The sequence below is a fragment of the Tiliqua scincoides genome, chromosome 7, assembly GCF_035046505.1.
Source record: "Tiliqua scincoides isolate rTilSci1 chromosome 7, rTilSci1.hap2, whole genome shotgun sequence".
NCBI classification, from domain to species: domain Eukaryota; kingdom Metazoa; phylum Chordata; class Lepidosauria; order Squamata; family Scincidae; genus Tiliqua; species Tiliqua scincoides.
In genome coordinates this window covers 18,353,141-18,369,964 of record NC_089827.1, presented here as the reverse complement: position 1 = coordinate 18,369,964, position 16,824 = coordinate 18,353,141, and the positions used below count along the sequence as shown (strand labels likewise).

General features: G+C 42.4%; 1 protein-coding gene across 1 annotated transcript; it reads left to right on the top strand.

Moving 5' to 3' along the window:
• Nucleotides 1–88: 88 nt before the first annotated feature.
• Nucleotides 89–16,069, top strand: PUS7L (pseudouridine synthase 7 like). Its single transcript, XM_066634429.1, has 9 exons — nt 89–161; nt 2,174–3,075; nt 3,652–3,811; nt 7,331–7,526; nt 7,642–7,740; nt 8,047–8,128; nt 10,647–10,924; nt 11,823–11,876; nt 12,230–16,069. The coding sequence occupies exons 2-9, from the start codon at nt 2,184–2,186 to the stop codon at nt 12,554–12,556; spliced, it is 2,088 nt and encodes a 695-aa protein (XP_066490526.1). The 5' UTR covers nt 89–161; nt 2,174–2,183; the 3' UTR covers nt 12,557–16,069.
• The last annotated feature ends 755 nt before the right edge of the window (nt 16,070–16,824 follow it).

Here is a 16,824-nt window from a genome sequence, read left to right as displayed (position 1 = left end):
CGCTTTAGTCTTCATCAACCCAAACCATAGTTTCTTCCTGTCCTTGAACGACTTGGTACAGTCTATTTCTTCTCCTCCTTCTCAAGCTCCCCCTCCCCTCCTCCATGCTTCGGCCGTTCCTGGCCTGGGACCCTTTCGGCCCCCCGTCTTTCACGAAAGTGGTATGTTCCATTATTTTCCTGACCACACCCTTTTCTTCCCCCCTCTGTTGAGGTCGCGTGGTAGCATCCGCCTGGGGCTGGTGCCTGCCTTTTGGTCATGCCCAGTTTGGGCATGTCTGTGCAGCAGGCTGGTGGGAGGAGATGTGAAGCTAGCTGTCCTTAGGGGGTTCAGCTCTTTCCCTCCCCCAAATAGGTCCAGGACCAGGAAAATCATTGCCCCATTTAAAAAAGCACCAGGGTTGTTGGCTTGATGCACAATTTGATTAATTAATTAGTTGATTGAGTAATTAATTGATTAATTGATCCATTTATGGATTCACCCATTAATGGATTCGTCAAGCAATTAATTAATGGGTTCATCTATTAATTAATCAAGTAATTAATTAATTATTTAATTAATGACTTATTTAATTAATGAATTAATTAATTGACCTGCACAATGACCTGTGCAACCACAAGGACTCTTCTGGGTGCCTCTCTCTTCCCCCCCCCCCAAACAAACTTTGAGGTTTTAAAATTTGACAAGGTGCACCAGTGGCTTCACAGCACAAATCCTTGATTGCCTACTTGGAAGTAAATCCTATTGTATCCAATGGAACTTCTTCCCAGAAAAGTGTGTATGCTAAGAATGTAGCCTACGAATGTTGATGGTGTTGTGTTTTGTTTGTTTCTTAGAGATACTAGTGAGGATTCATAGTAGAGGCAAGGTTTGAAGCCCGGAGGTCCTGATTTACTGCTCAGTATCTTAGGCACTATGGCCAGGGTCTTCTTTTTCCATGACCTATTTAAAAAAGCATGGGTCATGGCGGGGAGGGAGTAGTATTAATAGAGAATGGGAAAAGTGTACTTCTTGACGGGCAAAACTTTATCACACAATTTTTTGGGGGGGGGAATGTTGGCGCCATTTCACAATAATGCTTCCATCTTAAACCGGAAATGAGCCCATGGGGAATGGTTTTTAATATATATTGATACTTTTTTATATATGCTGATGCAAATGAAGAAAAACACTCTTGAGTATGTAAGGAGAATTTAAGGAGTATGTAAGGTGAATTTCAGGTGGGTCCCCATCAGTTTCAATATTTCATTTTTTAGTATATTAGACTTGATGCCAACAGGGTATGTGACTGATTTTGGAGAGATATGTACTCTTAACAGGTTACAATGCATATGCCTTTAATAATGATAGTCAATGGGGTTTTCTCCTGGGAAAGTGTGGATAGAATCCCAGCCTAGGATTGTCAAAAATTTTCCCTGCTTGATGATCTCACTTCCAGCCATGACATCACTTCCAGGTTAATGATATCACTTCTGGTGGGTCCAGACAGATTATCATTCTAAAAAGTGGGTCCTGGGTTAAAAAGTTTGAGAACCACTGCATATAATAATTTTAAATTGCACTGATGTTTAAATTGAAAACCAGTTTTTAATGCTTCTAAATTTTACTCTCTGATATCAACTCTTAATACACACTGTTGCAGTACACAGCCGACACCGCAGCTCCAGAGATTCAAGGTCAGGCAGATACTCCTGGTAAATAACAAGGCACAGACACGGCAGTGCTCCACCACCAGATGTCCTTGAAGATATATACAATATTTACAGTACAAAGGCAGCTCAGCAAGCAAACAGCAAAGATAGCACTTTTCTTAATTCTCAGATCACCAACTCCACTGATGTAACTTCCCGCAGACATTCCACATAACATCTCCCACACAGCAGCTTGCACAAGCTGCAATATATACTGGCACTGGCCAATGAGAAGTGGGCTACAATCTGGTGACTGCATGACTCATTGTCTGGTGACATGGTATTGCATCATCCCTGCTGTGCCCTGTTGCATCAGCCAATCCCATGATGCACCTGGGCTATACTACATTCTATGCTGGCCAAGACATCAGGGCCTAGCCTTGCCCTATCCAGCCTGTAAATTGACTATAGGCCTGGGGCATATATCATAACACACACAGTCATTCTTTGATAATTAAGCTTGATCTCTGGTCTTTTTCCAGGCTGTGTAGTATGGAAATGGAAGAGGACACTAACCGAGCAGTCATTCTCTGCCCTTCCACTTATGTGAATGATCATGTCGGCTTTTGTGGCAAGATTAAAAAAATCCCAAGTGACTTTGTAGTGACAGAAATCAATGAATTTGGACAGTTAGTTAATGAAATCACAATAGATGATCTTTCCAAATCCAATGAAACCATCTCAGAAAAAAGTAGATTCTGTCAGCAGGATCACAAAAAGCTAAGGCTTAGCCTTCTCAAACCATGCATGGATGAGGTTCAAGAGGATGGCCTTGCCTCAGAATATCTTATGCCTAGTACTGGAGAAATTGAAGACTGTAAAGGGAATGACTTGAATGAATTCCATCATGACAGTGCTGCAACTCTGAACTCTTTATTGGAAGAGTCTGTTTGTGAACAACTAAATCAGTTTGCTTCTCATGTAAAAAGCGCATTGAATTCAAAAGCTGAGCTTGCTGCAATTTCTTCTGAATTTTCACTTGGTCCAGTCCTTGACAAGAGGCTTAGAGCCAGCTTGCACGGTAGCATCAGACAGCAATACCCGTTTTTAGTCACTGTTACAAAATGTGGAGAAATCATTGTCAAAGCAAACCAGGATTACAAAGAACTTTGCCGCTTGGTGTCTGAAGAGGAAGCGTGCGGTTTTCTCAAATTTTTGGATGCCAAATTAGAAAATTCCAAGTTTTCTTTTAAACCTGATGGAAATAAGGAACACCGCACAATGGTTCACCATTTCATCAGTAAAAAATTTGGGAAACTGGTGGAAACAAAGTCGTTTTCCGACTCCCAGCAAAAGGTTGTCATTACGGTACGGTTTCGTGAGAAGAGTGGTTTCAGGAAGAGGGTGAATGCTGATTGCAGGGAGCAACAGGACATTTACACAGGTAAACCTGCAACAATGTGTTATTTTCTTGGAAGTTCATGCTCTGACAGTAAACAAGCCAAAAGAATCAAGTGTCAGATTCTTTCCCAGTGAAATCTATATCAGTTAAGTAATTCCCACCTGTGTCCCTGAGCTCCTATACACTCCTTCATGGTAAGCAGATCCACAAGCCTAAGAGCTACTGTAGCAGGCCAATTGCCTCCCAGGTTTGACACTGTGTTAAGGAGTGTCATGTATGCATTCCTCAGCCTGGTGCATACGGTTTGCAACAGCAGCTACCACCTTGAACCTGCAGTAGTGCCCCCAGCATCCTACATGGGCAGAGAGTCTAGGTGAGATTGCAAAATGTAAGACCTCAGGAAATTTTCTGAGCCCCCAACTTTGGCTCCAGGGCCCCCTTTTTGACCCTTGACCGAGGTACAAATTACCCCCTGCACAGCCTTCCTATGGACGCTACATGGCAATAGATCATGCATTTGTATGGCCCTTTGAGGGATGCAAGTTACATATTCAAGGCAAAACATTCGAGTTGAATGCACTGAGTCTGTACTAATGTTGAGTGCTTTTTTCTTTTCAGCATTTACCCTCCAAAAAGAAAACCTGGAAACACTTGAAGCAATTAGTTATTTATCGTCTAAACTTGGTGTGCTTCCTTCGGACTTCAGTTACACAGGTATTAAAGACAAGAAAGCTGTAACGTACCAGTCGATGGTGGTGAAGAAGGTGTCTCCTCAGAGGTAATAAAGGCTAGACTGATGACACAATTCAATATTGTAAAGGTAGCAATTGTTTTTAATTGACATGGGTTTTAAACTTGATTAACATTAATTTAAATCATGGGTTTTGGCCAGGAAAGCCTTAGCAAATATGACAAATCAATTTCTTTTAAAATTTATATTCTTGCATCGGCTTTTACAGAGAAACATTTTTACATTTTGATTTTGCTACATTAGGAACTGATAAAGATGGTTAAAATATTACTGACTGATGTTTAAGAAATGAATAAAGGGTATTCCATTTTCTCTGGAAAGTACTTAATACTATTAAGAATATAGTTTTTTAATTAAAAAATTCACAAGGCAGTTTATAGACAAAATCAAATAACTATGGTGCCAATCCTAATTTGTGCTGGTGCAGCCGCAATGCAGCCTGTTGGTAAGGGAATAAACATTCCCTTACCTTGAGGAGGCCTCCATGACTGGCTACCCTCCACAGGATGCAACAAACTCCCTGCTGTCACAGTGGCCTTAGTGCTCGAAAATTGGACAGGACTGAGCCCTAAATGGCTCCCTGTTCCAAAAGGGATTGCAATCTGAAGAGATGTAGATGAACACCCGCAAATAGCCATTGGAAAATACACTGCTGGGGTGAAGGGGGACAGTTACTTGAAAAAGTGCCTTGTTAGAAGGGTGCCTGTTTTTATTCCCCTTTACTTGTACGAAACTGTTCATTTGTCCTGAAAGCCTTATCTGTTCATTCTTCAATGACTGGAATTTTTGTCTCCAATATCTAACATAACCAACTCTGGATACTTTTACCATACAAGATGCCCATTCTATATCCCAATGATGTAGATCAGCTCCTTCTTGGAAATGGTGGATGAAAGTAGACCAGTCACAGCCACTTGATGATTGCATACATCACCATAAGATACATGTGAGGCTACTTCTGTTATAGTTTAGTGCTACAGAAGAAAACTATGTGGCTTATGGAATTAGCCTCAGTGATCACAGTTTGAATCACTTTTTTTGTGTGTGTCATTACATGGAAAATAATCTCTCTTTCTTCAGATTATTGATCATTTGATATTTAAGTGCTGTGTGTGTTTGTCCTACAGCTAGACATTTAGCAAGCAGGGGTGATGTTAACTTGTCTTAAGGGGCTTCACAATTGCTGGAGCTGAACTTTAAATTTGCATTCCATAGATCTGATCCTGAAAATGTGTTGCTCATCAAAGAGTAAATTTGTTCCGCAACACTCTCTACACGCCATTCTTGTTGGCTTTACGAAAACAAACTCATAGGCCGTTTCTCTCCTTGGGTGTATAATGTCCTTGCTTATAATTAGAAACAGCTGACAGTTCCAATATCTGCTTTGAAGTCTTCTCTTAATCTTTCCATTCTTACACACAGGAAATCCTCGTTCAAGCTGAGGGAATGTTTTTACAAGTAGAACTGCTGCACAGTTGTGTGGGGGTCACTGCTTAAAAATGACTAGTATAATTGAAATTTAAGGCAGATTAAATCTCTCAATCGAAGCTGCAGAATTCTGCACAGTATCCTGTACCTTTCCATTAAATGGTTATCTCCCTGCATTTTTGGCCTGCTTGTTGTCTCTAAACCTTGAGCCCTCTGACTCTGCGTCATGTTAGTGAAAAAGAAATATTCAAAAGAAGAAATAATTACTGTCCCTAAATTACAGAGGAGTCACACCCCAATCCTAATGGGCTAGTTCACTGGCGGAATGAGCATTCCACCAGCAGAGACATACTTATGGCTTCCAACTGCCCGTGGAATTGCTGGAGCGCTGGCAGGGAGGCTACTGCAGCCTCGTGCATGGCGCCAGCTTGGGACCAGTCCACGGACCCAAGTAAGTCAACGGGAGGAGAAATAGGGGCGAGAGTGGCAATGGAGGTGGGAAGGAGGAGAGACTGGATCAGGGGAGGTGGTAGACCCAGACCCAATTCTGCAGCCCAGGTCCACACGGATCTGAGTAGACTCTCCACACCATGGAAGCCTACTCTTAAGTAAGGGAACAAATGTTCCCCTTACTCAAAGACAGTCTTCAGAACTGCTCCTGCACAGGATACAGTGCAAGCATATTTAGCTTGCACTGAACCGAAGAGACCCATGTTGGGCTTGGAGGGGGAATACAATTTAGCAGCAGCCTCTGCCGCCGTCCCCACCCCCTCCCAGGCTGAAATCACCCTCTGGCCCCTGTTCCCCCTGCCCAGTTTCCCTGTCCCGAATTGCCTTCCTGCAGTGTGCTACTGCTGAATGCCTATCAAGCCACAGAATGGGGGTGTAAAAGTGCAGAGACGACAGGTGGGAGGTAGTGGCCCCTCTCCCCAGTTATTTTTCTCCCAGTGTGGGTTGCTTCCACTCCTGAAGCCCGACTATGGAAAAATGACTACAGTAAGGAGAAGCAATTTCAAGGGGAAACACTCAGGCAGAGAAATAGCTCAGTACTTCACATGGCTACTGCTGGTGTGCTTGAAATCACCCCAGCCTAAGTCCTTGCTTTTGGAATTTAACTCAACCTGCATTCTAACAGAAGTTTTGCTGCTGTCAGCCTTCATTTGTGTTACACTATAGCAGTGTTTCTCAATGTTTGTACTCCACCGTACCGCTTTACACGGTCCACCTATTTGAAGTACCACCTGAAGTATCATCGCCACTTACTTCTGGGTTGGGAGGCCAGATGCGATGTGACAAACACCAGTAAAAGACTCTGGGTGGACAGGAGGACTTTATCAGGCACAGAAAAGCATGCTTTGGATATGCTCCATGTGGACGAGCCTCCTTCCCTGTTTGTTGTGTTGCGTTTCTGTTCTCACTGCTAAGCAGCAGGTGTCCAGGGGTCTAGCAGGTACCACCAGACACCACCTCAGGTACCACTGGTTGAAAAATACTGCACTGCAACAATGAGATTTTTCTGGAGGAAAAATTCATTACAGGTTGCAAGCCATGATGCGTATGTGCAACCTCCTGATTTTAGAAATGGGCTATGTCAGAATGCCAGATGCAAGGGAGGGCACCAGCATGAGGTCTCTTGTTATCTGGTGCGCTCCCTGGGGCATTTGGTGGGCCGCTGTGAGATACAGGAAGCTGGACTAGATGGGCCTACGGCCTGATCCAGTGGGGCTGTTCTTATGTTCTTATGAGATGTTATTTAAGCAGGTTTCTAATTTCAGTTCCCTGAGCAGTTAAATTGTTTCCTAACATTATAAGTGTTATGTAGAGTATCTTATACAAAGATGGTGCGAAATGTACATCAAATTTGCATTAAATGTATATTGATTCATATTATAAGACCAAATGCAGGCAAGATTGTATCATTTCTTCAAAATCATTTTATCCTTCTTGCAATACAGTTTCCTGTAAAATATCTGGAGACATTAATGATTTTATTTTAAAACCATAACCTAATATTAAAAATTTAAATACGTAAAACCCAAGCGTTCCTAACTTTGTAGTTTCTAAAACTAATTGTTCCTAGAATATGACATGAAATCCCAAATTGTTTCTTTTGTGCAGATTGAAAGAACTTGCAGACACAATTGAAAAAAAAGGAGTAACTGTGTCTAATGTACGTTCTGCAAATCAGCCACTTAGACTTGGTCAGTTGCAAGGAAATCGCTTTGATATAATTGTGAGAGATTTAAAACACCAGAGTAATGATTGTTCTGCAAGCCTGGAAAAGAGAGTATCTGAAGCAATTGAGAATATCAAGGTAAAAACAGGTTTTTTCCCCCACAGGTGCTATCTCTAGCCTTCATGCTCCCAATGGTTTGAGTGTATTGTATTTAATGCAAAAATGAATTCAACTTTGTTTTTCTCATCTGTAGAGAAATGGCTTTATAAATTACTACGGACCTCAGCGATTTGGACAAGGGCAGAGCATACAGACAGATCAAATTGGATTGGCTTTGCTGAACAAAGAACTGGTACTTTCTCATCATGTGTATAAGTTTGATCATGTATACCTTTTATGAAAACTGGAAGTGTGTTTCTGGCACCTCTGGAGGCCTTGCTGAAGACAGGAGGGCTATGTGTGACCTGTGCGGGCCTCAGAATATCTCCAGATGTGATTGGAGAACTCTGGTCGCGTTCGGAGGTTATGGTGGACTCAACCTGCAGATATGCGTATTCTTGGGTTTTGGTATCTCTGTGTGTGTGTGGGGGGGGGGGGTGTCCAGGAATGGATCCCCCATGGATGCCGTGGTCCAAACTTTGTATTTTTTTTACTAAAGGTTAAAGCTGTGCAATTATTTTTTACACCAGAAGATGCAGATGATCCTGTAAACAAGGCCAAGAAGTACTTTCTTCAGACTGGTAAATATTTCACATAGCATATTCTTCCAATGAAACATTATGAGGTGCAAATCCTGTAGCATATTGCAGATTACGCCTTTGACTAGTTGTCATTTGGTGCAATTTGTGCAGCCCCAATATGACCTATATAAGTTATGTCACTACTGAATATTTTCATTTTTGAACACTCAGGGGCGAGTTTCCTTTCCGTCTTGTCCATTTCCCTGTGGGCCCTTTCTTTGCTGTTTACAGTGTAACTAGATCTCCCCAGAGAGTTGGTTGCCTGATTAATGTAACTGACTACTTCTTCAGACTGCCAGAACTTAATTGCTTTTCCATGTCCTAAATAACTGGGTAGCACAGGGAAGTAATTATCACCTGACTGAGCTGCAGAATTTATCATACCATTAGCTCCTGTCCAATAATTTTTAAATGTAGAGACTAGGTGTGGAAAGGATATTGGCAGGGGGACGGATTTGGCATCTATCCATATTCAATTTAAGTGGAAGTGTATTGCACTGAGTACATGGGTGTGATTGGTTTTGCCGATGAAAAAACTCTTTTTTACAATCATTCTATAAAGGTACTGTGGATCACTGCAGTAAATAAGCCTATCCCTAATTTATAAAGGAACAATTTTCTTGTCCTGATACAACGCACATATTCTGCTTTGGATCGAATTAATTAACATATTCATGTGTTCTTAAAATATTTATTCATCACCTTTCTGCCCGCTCAACATGAGCACGCAGCTGCTCATAGATCACAAGGGTCTCAGCATAACAATTTTAAAAAGCCCCACCAAAATGCTCCAGGTTGAACAACATGCAGAAAGAATACACCATCCAGAGCCAAAGAGATTATTTAGTCTTTCCTCTCCCTCTTCTAGATTCAGAAGGTGGAATGCCTCAGCAGTGCTTACTCAGAACAAAAGCACATTTGCCAGTAATTCCATATTAGGCAAGTGCTGAAATCAGAGGAATGAGAAGAGGGAACAATTTGAAAACGATGAGTTAAGAATTCTATAGGGCTGAGCTAAAATTATCCTTACTTTTTCACAAATGTTTTAATCAGTGCTGGGGGTAAAAAAAAACAACTGTTTCATTTGGTTTGTTGTATTTTTACACTCCTGGCCCAAAAAAGTTCTCTTAGGGCGCAATCCTAACCAACTTTCTAGCACCGAGGTAAGGGCAATGCAACTCCAAAGTAAGGGAACAAACATTCCCTTACCTTGAGGAGGCCTCCATGACTGCCCCCTCTCCCCCAACTGCAGGATCCAATACATGCTCCACTGACACAGCTATACCAACGCTGGGAAGTTGGTTAGGATTGCGCCCCTACTCATTTACAGTTTTTTCTTTTGCTCTCAGTTGTGATTGACTTCACTTGCCCCAGTAGATACCATTCATCATCAGATTGGCTACAGTATCATTATGATTTTTGCCCGTTGACTATGTGATCGTAGATTGATTTGAATCGCCAATACGATTAATGTAGAAAGAAGAGAGAAATAATTGCTACTGGAAAAGCTAGTCAGTGCAGCAGAGAAACCATGACATTATTCAGGATTTTAGAAAGTAGATGTGATTTTTTTTTTAAGTGATCAATTTTTTCCCCCCGTATATGATTTTTAAAATATTTAGGGGAAATATTTTTACAACTCTGAAATTGCCATTTTTGACTTGGAAAGAGAAAATGGAGACTATTGTGGAACAGCCCTAGTTCTAAATGGTCTCCCCTCCCTTCTTAACTTTCAGTGCTTTCAGCTTTTTAAACTAAGCCATCAAATAACATACAGCAGAGCTCTGTGTTCTGCCTCCACCATGTGTCTTCAAACCTTGGCTGATGCTCTTCTTAAGAACAACCCTGCTGGAGCAGGCCAAAGGCCCAACTGTATTGCTTCCTGTATTGCACAGTGGCTCACCAGATGTCTCAGAGAGCACACAACAAGATACCTGCATCCTGTTGCCACTCTCTTGCACCTGGGAGGGAGGTAGCCTACTTCTGAAGGTAGCCTACTTCTAAAGGTAGGCCTTTAGGTACCTTCTGAGGTAGCCTACTTCTAAAACCAAGAGGTTGCATATGCCCATCATGGCTTGTAACCTGTAAATGTCCCATCCCCTTTTAAAGGCATCCAGGCCAGATGCCATCACCACATCCTGTGGCAAGGAGTTCCACAGATTAATTACCCACTGGGTAAAAAAGCATTCTCTTTTATTTTTCTTCTTTTCTTCATCTGCAAAGCTGGGCCAGGAAGACACATTTTCCTATGGAGAAGTGGAAACATGGACCTGGGTCAGGAATCTTGGCTGGTGAAGAGAAGGATAAATGGCTGAGGGGTGGGGGAATGTGGAAAGAAAAATGGTGAGTTGGCTAGTAAAGGGTCAAACGCTCTGTTGCAATCCATCACTTCTCTGCTGGCTCTTGACTTCCTAGCCCCAGGTTGCAAAGGAGAAGCAGCAGCCAAACATCTGAGAAATGTATTAGAGCAGAATATGTAGTGTCACCACTGATCTATTTTTTCCCCTCTGTCTTTTAGAGGACCCAAAGGGCACCCTTGCAATGCTCCCTGACTATAAAATAAGGGAGAAGATGTTGCTTCGTGCATTGAATCGTTACGGTATAAATCAGGAGGGGTGCACCCGAGGGTGGCTCAGCATTCCCCACTCCATGCGTATTTTCTACATTCATGCTTATTGCAGTAAAATTTGGAATGAAGCTGCTGCCTACCGGATTAAGATCTATGGTACACGAGTGGTGAGCGGTGATCTAATCTTTTGTGAAAAGAGTGCTGATAGCTCCTTGATGACTGACAAGGTAAATGTGAACTTGACAAAAACACTGATGAGAAATTTGATCAACAAGTTCCAATTTTCTGTTTAGACAAATTCCTGAACCTCTCAGGTATTCTGTAAAATGCCATTAATACATTGATGAGTTCTTTTACTCCACCTGCACACCAAATAAATGGTACATACTGTATGGGCTGGGGATAAGAATAGGGGGCTGGGGATAAGAATAGGCCCTCAGTTTGGCTGTACTTGTCGTAAGAGGCGACTAAACAGCCAGTGGGTAGATGGGACTCCTCAGCCTGGGATGGCAGCTCATCTGAGAGAAGGAAAACCCCGATCCCAAACCTTCACTGCCTTGTGGCTACATCCAGTTACAGAAAAGGCTTCAGGAGTCAACCTCGAGGCAAAATCCGGGGCGGAACAGAGGCATTCCGGGGCAGAGGGAGAGAAGGCAGTGGTTGGGCTCATGGGTGACCTGGGGCCGAGCAGGGGATAGGGCCAAGATCTGGCACTTAGGCCAGTTCCTTATGCCTCTCCCAGGCAACCCAGCACAGTGACGGGCTGCTCAGATCTGCTCCACCTCTTTAGGTGGTACAGATCCAAGTAGTCCCATTGGGGCTGCTGCTGCGTTACCTAGGGTAAAGGGAATCAATTACTATTGCCCCAGTCTGAACCACAGCCAGCGCCAACCCTGCTCTGGATACGGGGCAGGTCAGCTGCCTGTTCCAGTGCAGGTTAGGATTGGGCTGCAAGTCAAATACTTGTTGCTAGTTTGGGTCATTTGCTGCCAGCCTCGTAAGCATGGAATTGCTTTTTCTTAAGGAATAATTAGGTGTGGAGACAGTATGCCGCTGGTTTACAATTTATGCTTTTGTGCATATTTAATGAAACAATTACCTTTAATCTTACATCTCTCTTACTAGGTCCATATAGTAGCTCCTGAGGAAGAGATTGCCAATAAATATACAATAAATCAAGTAAGTTTGTTTGTTTGGGGGGGGGGATCTATTAATTAAAAGTAATAATGAGACAGTGTCTTGTAACTTGGACATTAGGTTAAGTGGCATCATTTATCACTAGTCCATACTGCTGGAAAACATAGGAAAAAAGAATGCATACAGGCCCACTGTTTCTGCATTTTATGGAAATGCAGATTAGAAGACATTTGGCAAAGTATTCCCTGCTTCCATTTTTTTCCACAGCAGCTCCCCTGTGATGCATCATACTGATTCTTTCCACACTCGTGGAGATGATGCACACAGTTCTTCTTGCATGCCTCTTTTTAAATGGCTTCACAGAAGAAGTAATGTTCCCTTTTTCCTCCCCAAAGGTTATTCTCCCAATGGCCGGTTACAGCGTCCAATATCCCACCCATAAACTTGGGGAGTGGTATCATGAAAGGCTTGCCGGTGATGGACTTCAGACATGCACATTCAGACTTCCCGAACTGCAGCTAAATGTGCCTGGATGCTACAGATACCTCTTGAAACAGCCACACAATCTATCATACCATTTCTTGACAGAAGACAAAAAGGAAATAGGAAATGGAGATAGTCCCCTCCAGGATTCAGAAGGTTCCCTTTCTTTGTCATTTTGGCTGGATCCTTCATGTTACGCAACTGTTTGCTTGAGGGAAATCATGAAGTGTGACCTTTAGGACAAGTTTAGCATCATTTTGTGCACCCATTAAAACTTTGCCAAGTTTTGCAGAAGAAAGCGGTTCCAGTGGGAATGCTTTGGAGTTTGGACTCATAATAGCATAATGAACTTTATCTTAAATGTTGCTTCCAGATATAGGGGAAGTAAACATGTTTTGTATCTGCTGTTCAGGAAACTAGAAGTCTTGGAATTGTGAAAGAGCATCACAAATCTTAATTTTGCTGTAGAACCAAGTGAAACAGAAGTAAATCATAGTCTACCCCAGTGGTTAACAAACTTACGGCACCGTGGCAAACTCATAAGGGCACCACAGGATGTCCCCAGCGGCCTTTTCCCTGCTGTCCTGGGCACCACCATCTTGGATCATGGGAGATCTCACACAATCTAAGATGGCAGTGCCCATTTTTCTGGCTGTCTTGCTGCAACCTTGGATCTCCCAAGAGATCTTGCATGATACAAGATGGTGGCACCCAGGAGAGTTGGGAAGAAGATACTGTCGCAAAAGAAGGGTGCCATGAACCATTTGTTGCCCTCTTGGCTTGAGAGCATTCTAATAGGGGTGGGCATGAGGAGGAAACAGGCAGGCAGGTGCCCAGCCTGGCCCCTCCGTGAGCAGAAGGGGAGCTTCTTTCAAAAGAAGTCCAGTAGCAAGTCCGCTTTACTATGGATTAAAAGAAAAAAAGACAAACATAAGTGATGTATTTCCCTGTGTTTCAGAACATATACACTGTATTCCCCCAATGCATACTGGAGACTGTAATTTGTTAAGGGTCTCTGTAACTGCTCTCAGATTCCTGTAGTCCACCCAGAATGCAATGGGGAAAGACCTGCACTCAAAATGGGTTAAAGTGGTACAGTGGTTCTCCCAGAGACTTGTAGGGGAGTGTGCTGTTGTTTTCAAATCTCCTTCGGAGACTACTGCAACCAGGAAAGAGTCCAATGTAAGCCGCCCAAGTCCCAAGCAAGAAAGAACCAGACACAGATAAGCATTAAAACTTTAGAGCAGTGGTTCTCAAACTTTTTAGCACCAGGACCCACTTTTTAGAATGACAGTCTGTTGGAACCCACCAGAAGTGATGCCATTAACCTGGAAGCGACATCATCGAGCAGGAAAATCTTAATACCCCCATGCAACAAAATTAAAGTTTACAATAGGTAAAAAAAATTATTTAAAATAAAGATGAACTCTCCTAACTCACCCAAGCAAGATCTATTAAAAAAAAAAATCTCCAAACATCCCAAAGGCTGTAATCCTTTCCACAATTACTTCCCAACTATTGTGAAGACTATTTTGCAATTGTTTAAGCCATTTCTGCCCAATGTTGCATATACGCAACAGGGATCAAATGTGTACACCTGGGCAGATATAGGTTAAACAAACTTTTAGATTATTGTCTGCGTGTAGGCCATTTCCTAACCGGCTACCAAACCAAGCCAGATTACCCAGACACGAGCTGCATGTATTACATTTAGTCTGCAGGTGGCGCTGTGAGTTTGCAGGATGCTATTTCTCTGAGACTGTATTTCAACCATGTGGAGACTGGTTTACATTACATGGAATATTGTTTTAATTTGGGGTTTTTCTTGATAGATCTTTCCTTTGGGGGGCCCACCTCTGATTTAATTTTTCTAGGCTATAGGATTATTGAAAGTGAGATGTGAGAAAGTGAATCCTTTTATTGATATGAGAAATTGGTCCAATAAAAGGAATTGCTTTTCAGAGGTGCTTTTGTTTCATTCTTTGGAAACAGTAAAGCGACAATTTGTAATGCAAAAAAAAAAAAAACTATATTGCATTAATGCCCAAAAAATAAATTCCGTTGGTGTTAAGTGCAGCTGAAGGCTGGGGAACCAAGACAATCCTCAGAAACGCAAATTTCTCAGGGCATTAATATTCATTTTATTACACCATTCTTAACACAAGTATAAACGCACACACAGCTACTAGAAAATACACCATGCTAGGTAAAGATGGACAGTTATTTTCCCCCTGCTAAATATAAGAGGGCACAACTCTGGAAGGTGTCTCTTTGCTCAGTTAACAGTACAATACACAGTGATGGTTTCATACAGGCTGTTGAGCTTCTTCTGCATAAGATACAACATAGAAAACATCCTTACTGAACAGTGAGAAGCAGAACAAAAAGTGGTATCTATGAATTAATACAACACCCCCTCTCCAGAATTTCAATCAGCGGAAAAACACTGCAGTTCATATGTTCCATATTGATTTCCAAAGCACAAAATTGTGCAAATAATTCTTCATTATTCCTTCATTCTTCATCCTTCCATTAAATTCTTCATCCTTCCATGAAAGCTCAATTCCCAGAAAACTGGTTTAGCTTTTTTAAAACCAATGCCCCCAAAATGCCCAGCTCACAATACCAAGATACCCACAATGCCTGGTTTCAAAATCAGGCTTCCCTGGTTTTGGCTTTTCTCTGACCCTTGCTCAGGAATGCTACCAGTCAGCATCTACCATCCTCCTTAGAGACAAGCTAGCTAAACAAGATAAGCCAAGTACACAAATATGGACCTCCAAGGAAGAACAGATGGTAATAAACAAACAGACCAAGGGTGTGAGACCCCGAAAGGACTAGGGTAAAGTGGTGTGATTGATTACCAAACCTTCAGTAATGGACGTCCTGTATGTAAATAACTTGTCGATGCACATTGTACTGTTCTTCCTACCGAACATTCAGAACTGATAATGGATGCTGATTTTGCTTTCTGTCTGATTACTTGTTAATTTTCCAAGGATGTTTACCCCTCTGTCTTTGTGCCCTTGTGCACCTCTCCTCTATTCAGAATGCTCTATAAAACCTGTAACTTTTAAAGCCCTTCACGGCTCGGGTCCGGGGTATTTGAGGGACCGCCTCTTTCCCTACAATCCTGCCCGTGCTCTTAGATAATCTGAGGGGGCCCGTTTGACTGTGCCGCCACTAAGAGATGTGAGAGGGGCGACGGCCAGGAAGAGGGCCTTCTCGGTAGTGGCCCCCGAACTGTGGAATACCCTCCCCTTAGAACTGAGAACTGCTCCCTCGTTGTTAACGTTTCGGTGTGGACTGAAGACCTTTTTATTTCAAAAAGCTTTTAATTGTTGACAGGCTGGCTGGTGTTCTTGCTTTTTATATGAAAATCCACAGGGTTTGTTTGTTTTTAGATTTTTTTTAATTACTGTAAATTGTTTTTTAATGTATTTTTAAGGTGTTTGTAAGCCGCCTTGTGTGTGTGCCCGCTGGGCAAAAAGGCGGGGTATAAATTAATAAAATAAAAAATAATAATAATATCATTGTAACCCTTCTGGGTCATCACCTCCTTGTGGTGGTCCCGTTTGCAAACGAAGTAAAAAGCTTTTCTTTTCAGAAGTCCTCTGAATAATAATAATATCATTGTAACCCTTCTGGGTCATCACCTCTTTGTGGTGGTCCCGTTTGCAAACGAAGTAAAAAGCTTTTCTTTTCAGAAGTCCATCTAATAAATAAATAAATAAATAAATAAATAAATAAATCTTGCTGCCATCCCCCTGCATCTGGCATTCTATTTAATCTTGCGCGCGCGCGCGCACGCCCCCCCCCCAACAAAGACACCAGTCTACACTTGGGTTTAACTTGGGCCACTTTATTAAACACAAATGATCAATTTTAAATGTATAAAACCTACTGAACCCACCATCCCTCCCTCACCAGTCTGGTACAAGCAAAAAAAAAAAAAAAGTTTGATCAGGCTGCAATCTTATCCTATTTACCTGGAAGTAAGTCCCACTGAAATAGTGGGGTCTATGTCTGAGTAGACAGGCATAGGATTTTGGTCAGTGACCTGTAGGGTGAGGGAAGTCCCTGGCAGCTCTGCAAATGACTCAGCACCGATACTCACCTTTACTGTGTACTCAACAAACTTCCTAATTTCTGTTATGCAGCCTGCCATTTTTGGGGCAGGTGGATTGGAGCCCTGACCTGCCCAGTGTCAAGCAAAGCTTTTTGAAGACTTTTTGGAAAAGGTTTTGAACACTTTTGTTGAGAAATAGTACAGGAATGGGGGGTGGCTACTGAAGCTATTTGCTTCCCACTGGTTGAGAACAGGCAGGAAAAGCCCAGGAGGAGGAAAACATGAAGCTCAGCGCAGGCTGTTTTTCACTTAGGCTGCAATCCTATCCACACCTACCTGGGACTCCCATTGATTATAATGGGACTTACTTCTAAGTAGACTTGCTTAGGATTGGGCTCTAAGGGCACCAGGATGAGGTCTCTTGTTGTCTGGTGTGCT

Excerpts from the sequence above, each read along its gene's own strand:
- PUS7L (XM_066634429.1), top strand. The coding sequence starts at position 2,184 with ATGGAAATGGAAGAGGACACTAACCGAGCAGTCATTCTCTGCCCTTCC. Across the intron at positions 8,129-10,646 it reads GAAGTACTTTCTTCAGACTG|AGGACCCAAAGGGCACCCTT; the intron begins GTAAATATTTCA and ends TCTGTCTTTTAG. Across the intron at positions 10,925-11,822 it reads GCTCCTTGATGACTGACAAG|GTCCATATAGTAGCTCCTGA; the intron begins GTAAATGTGAAC and ends CTCTCTTACTAG.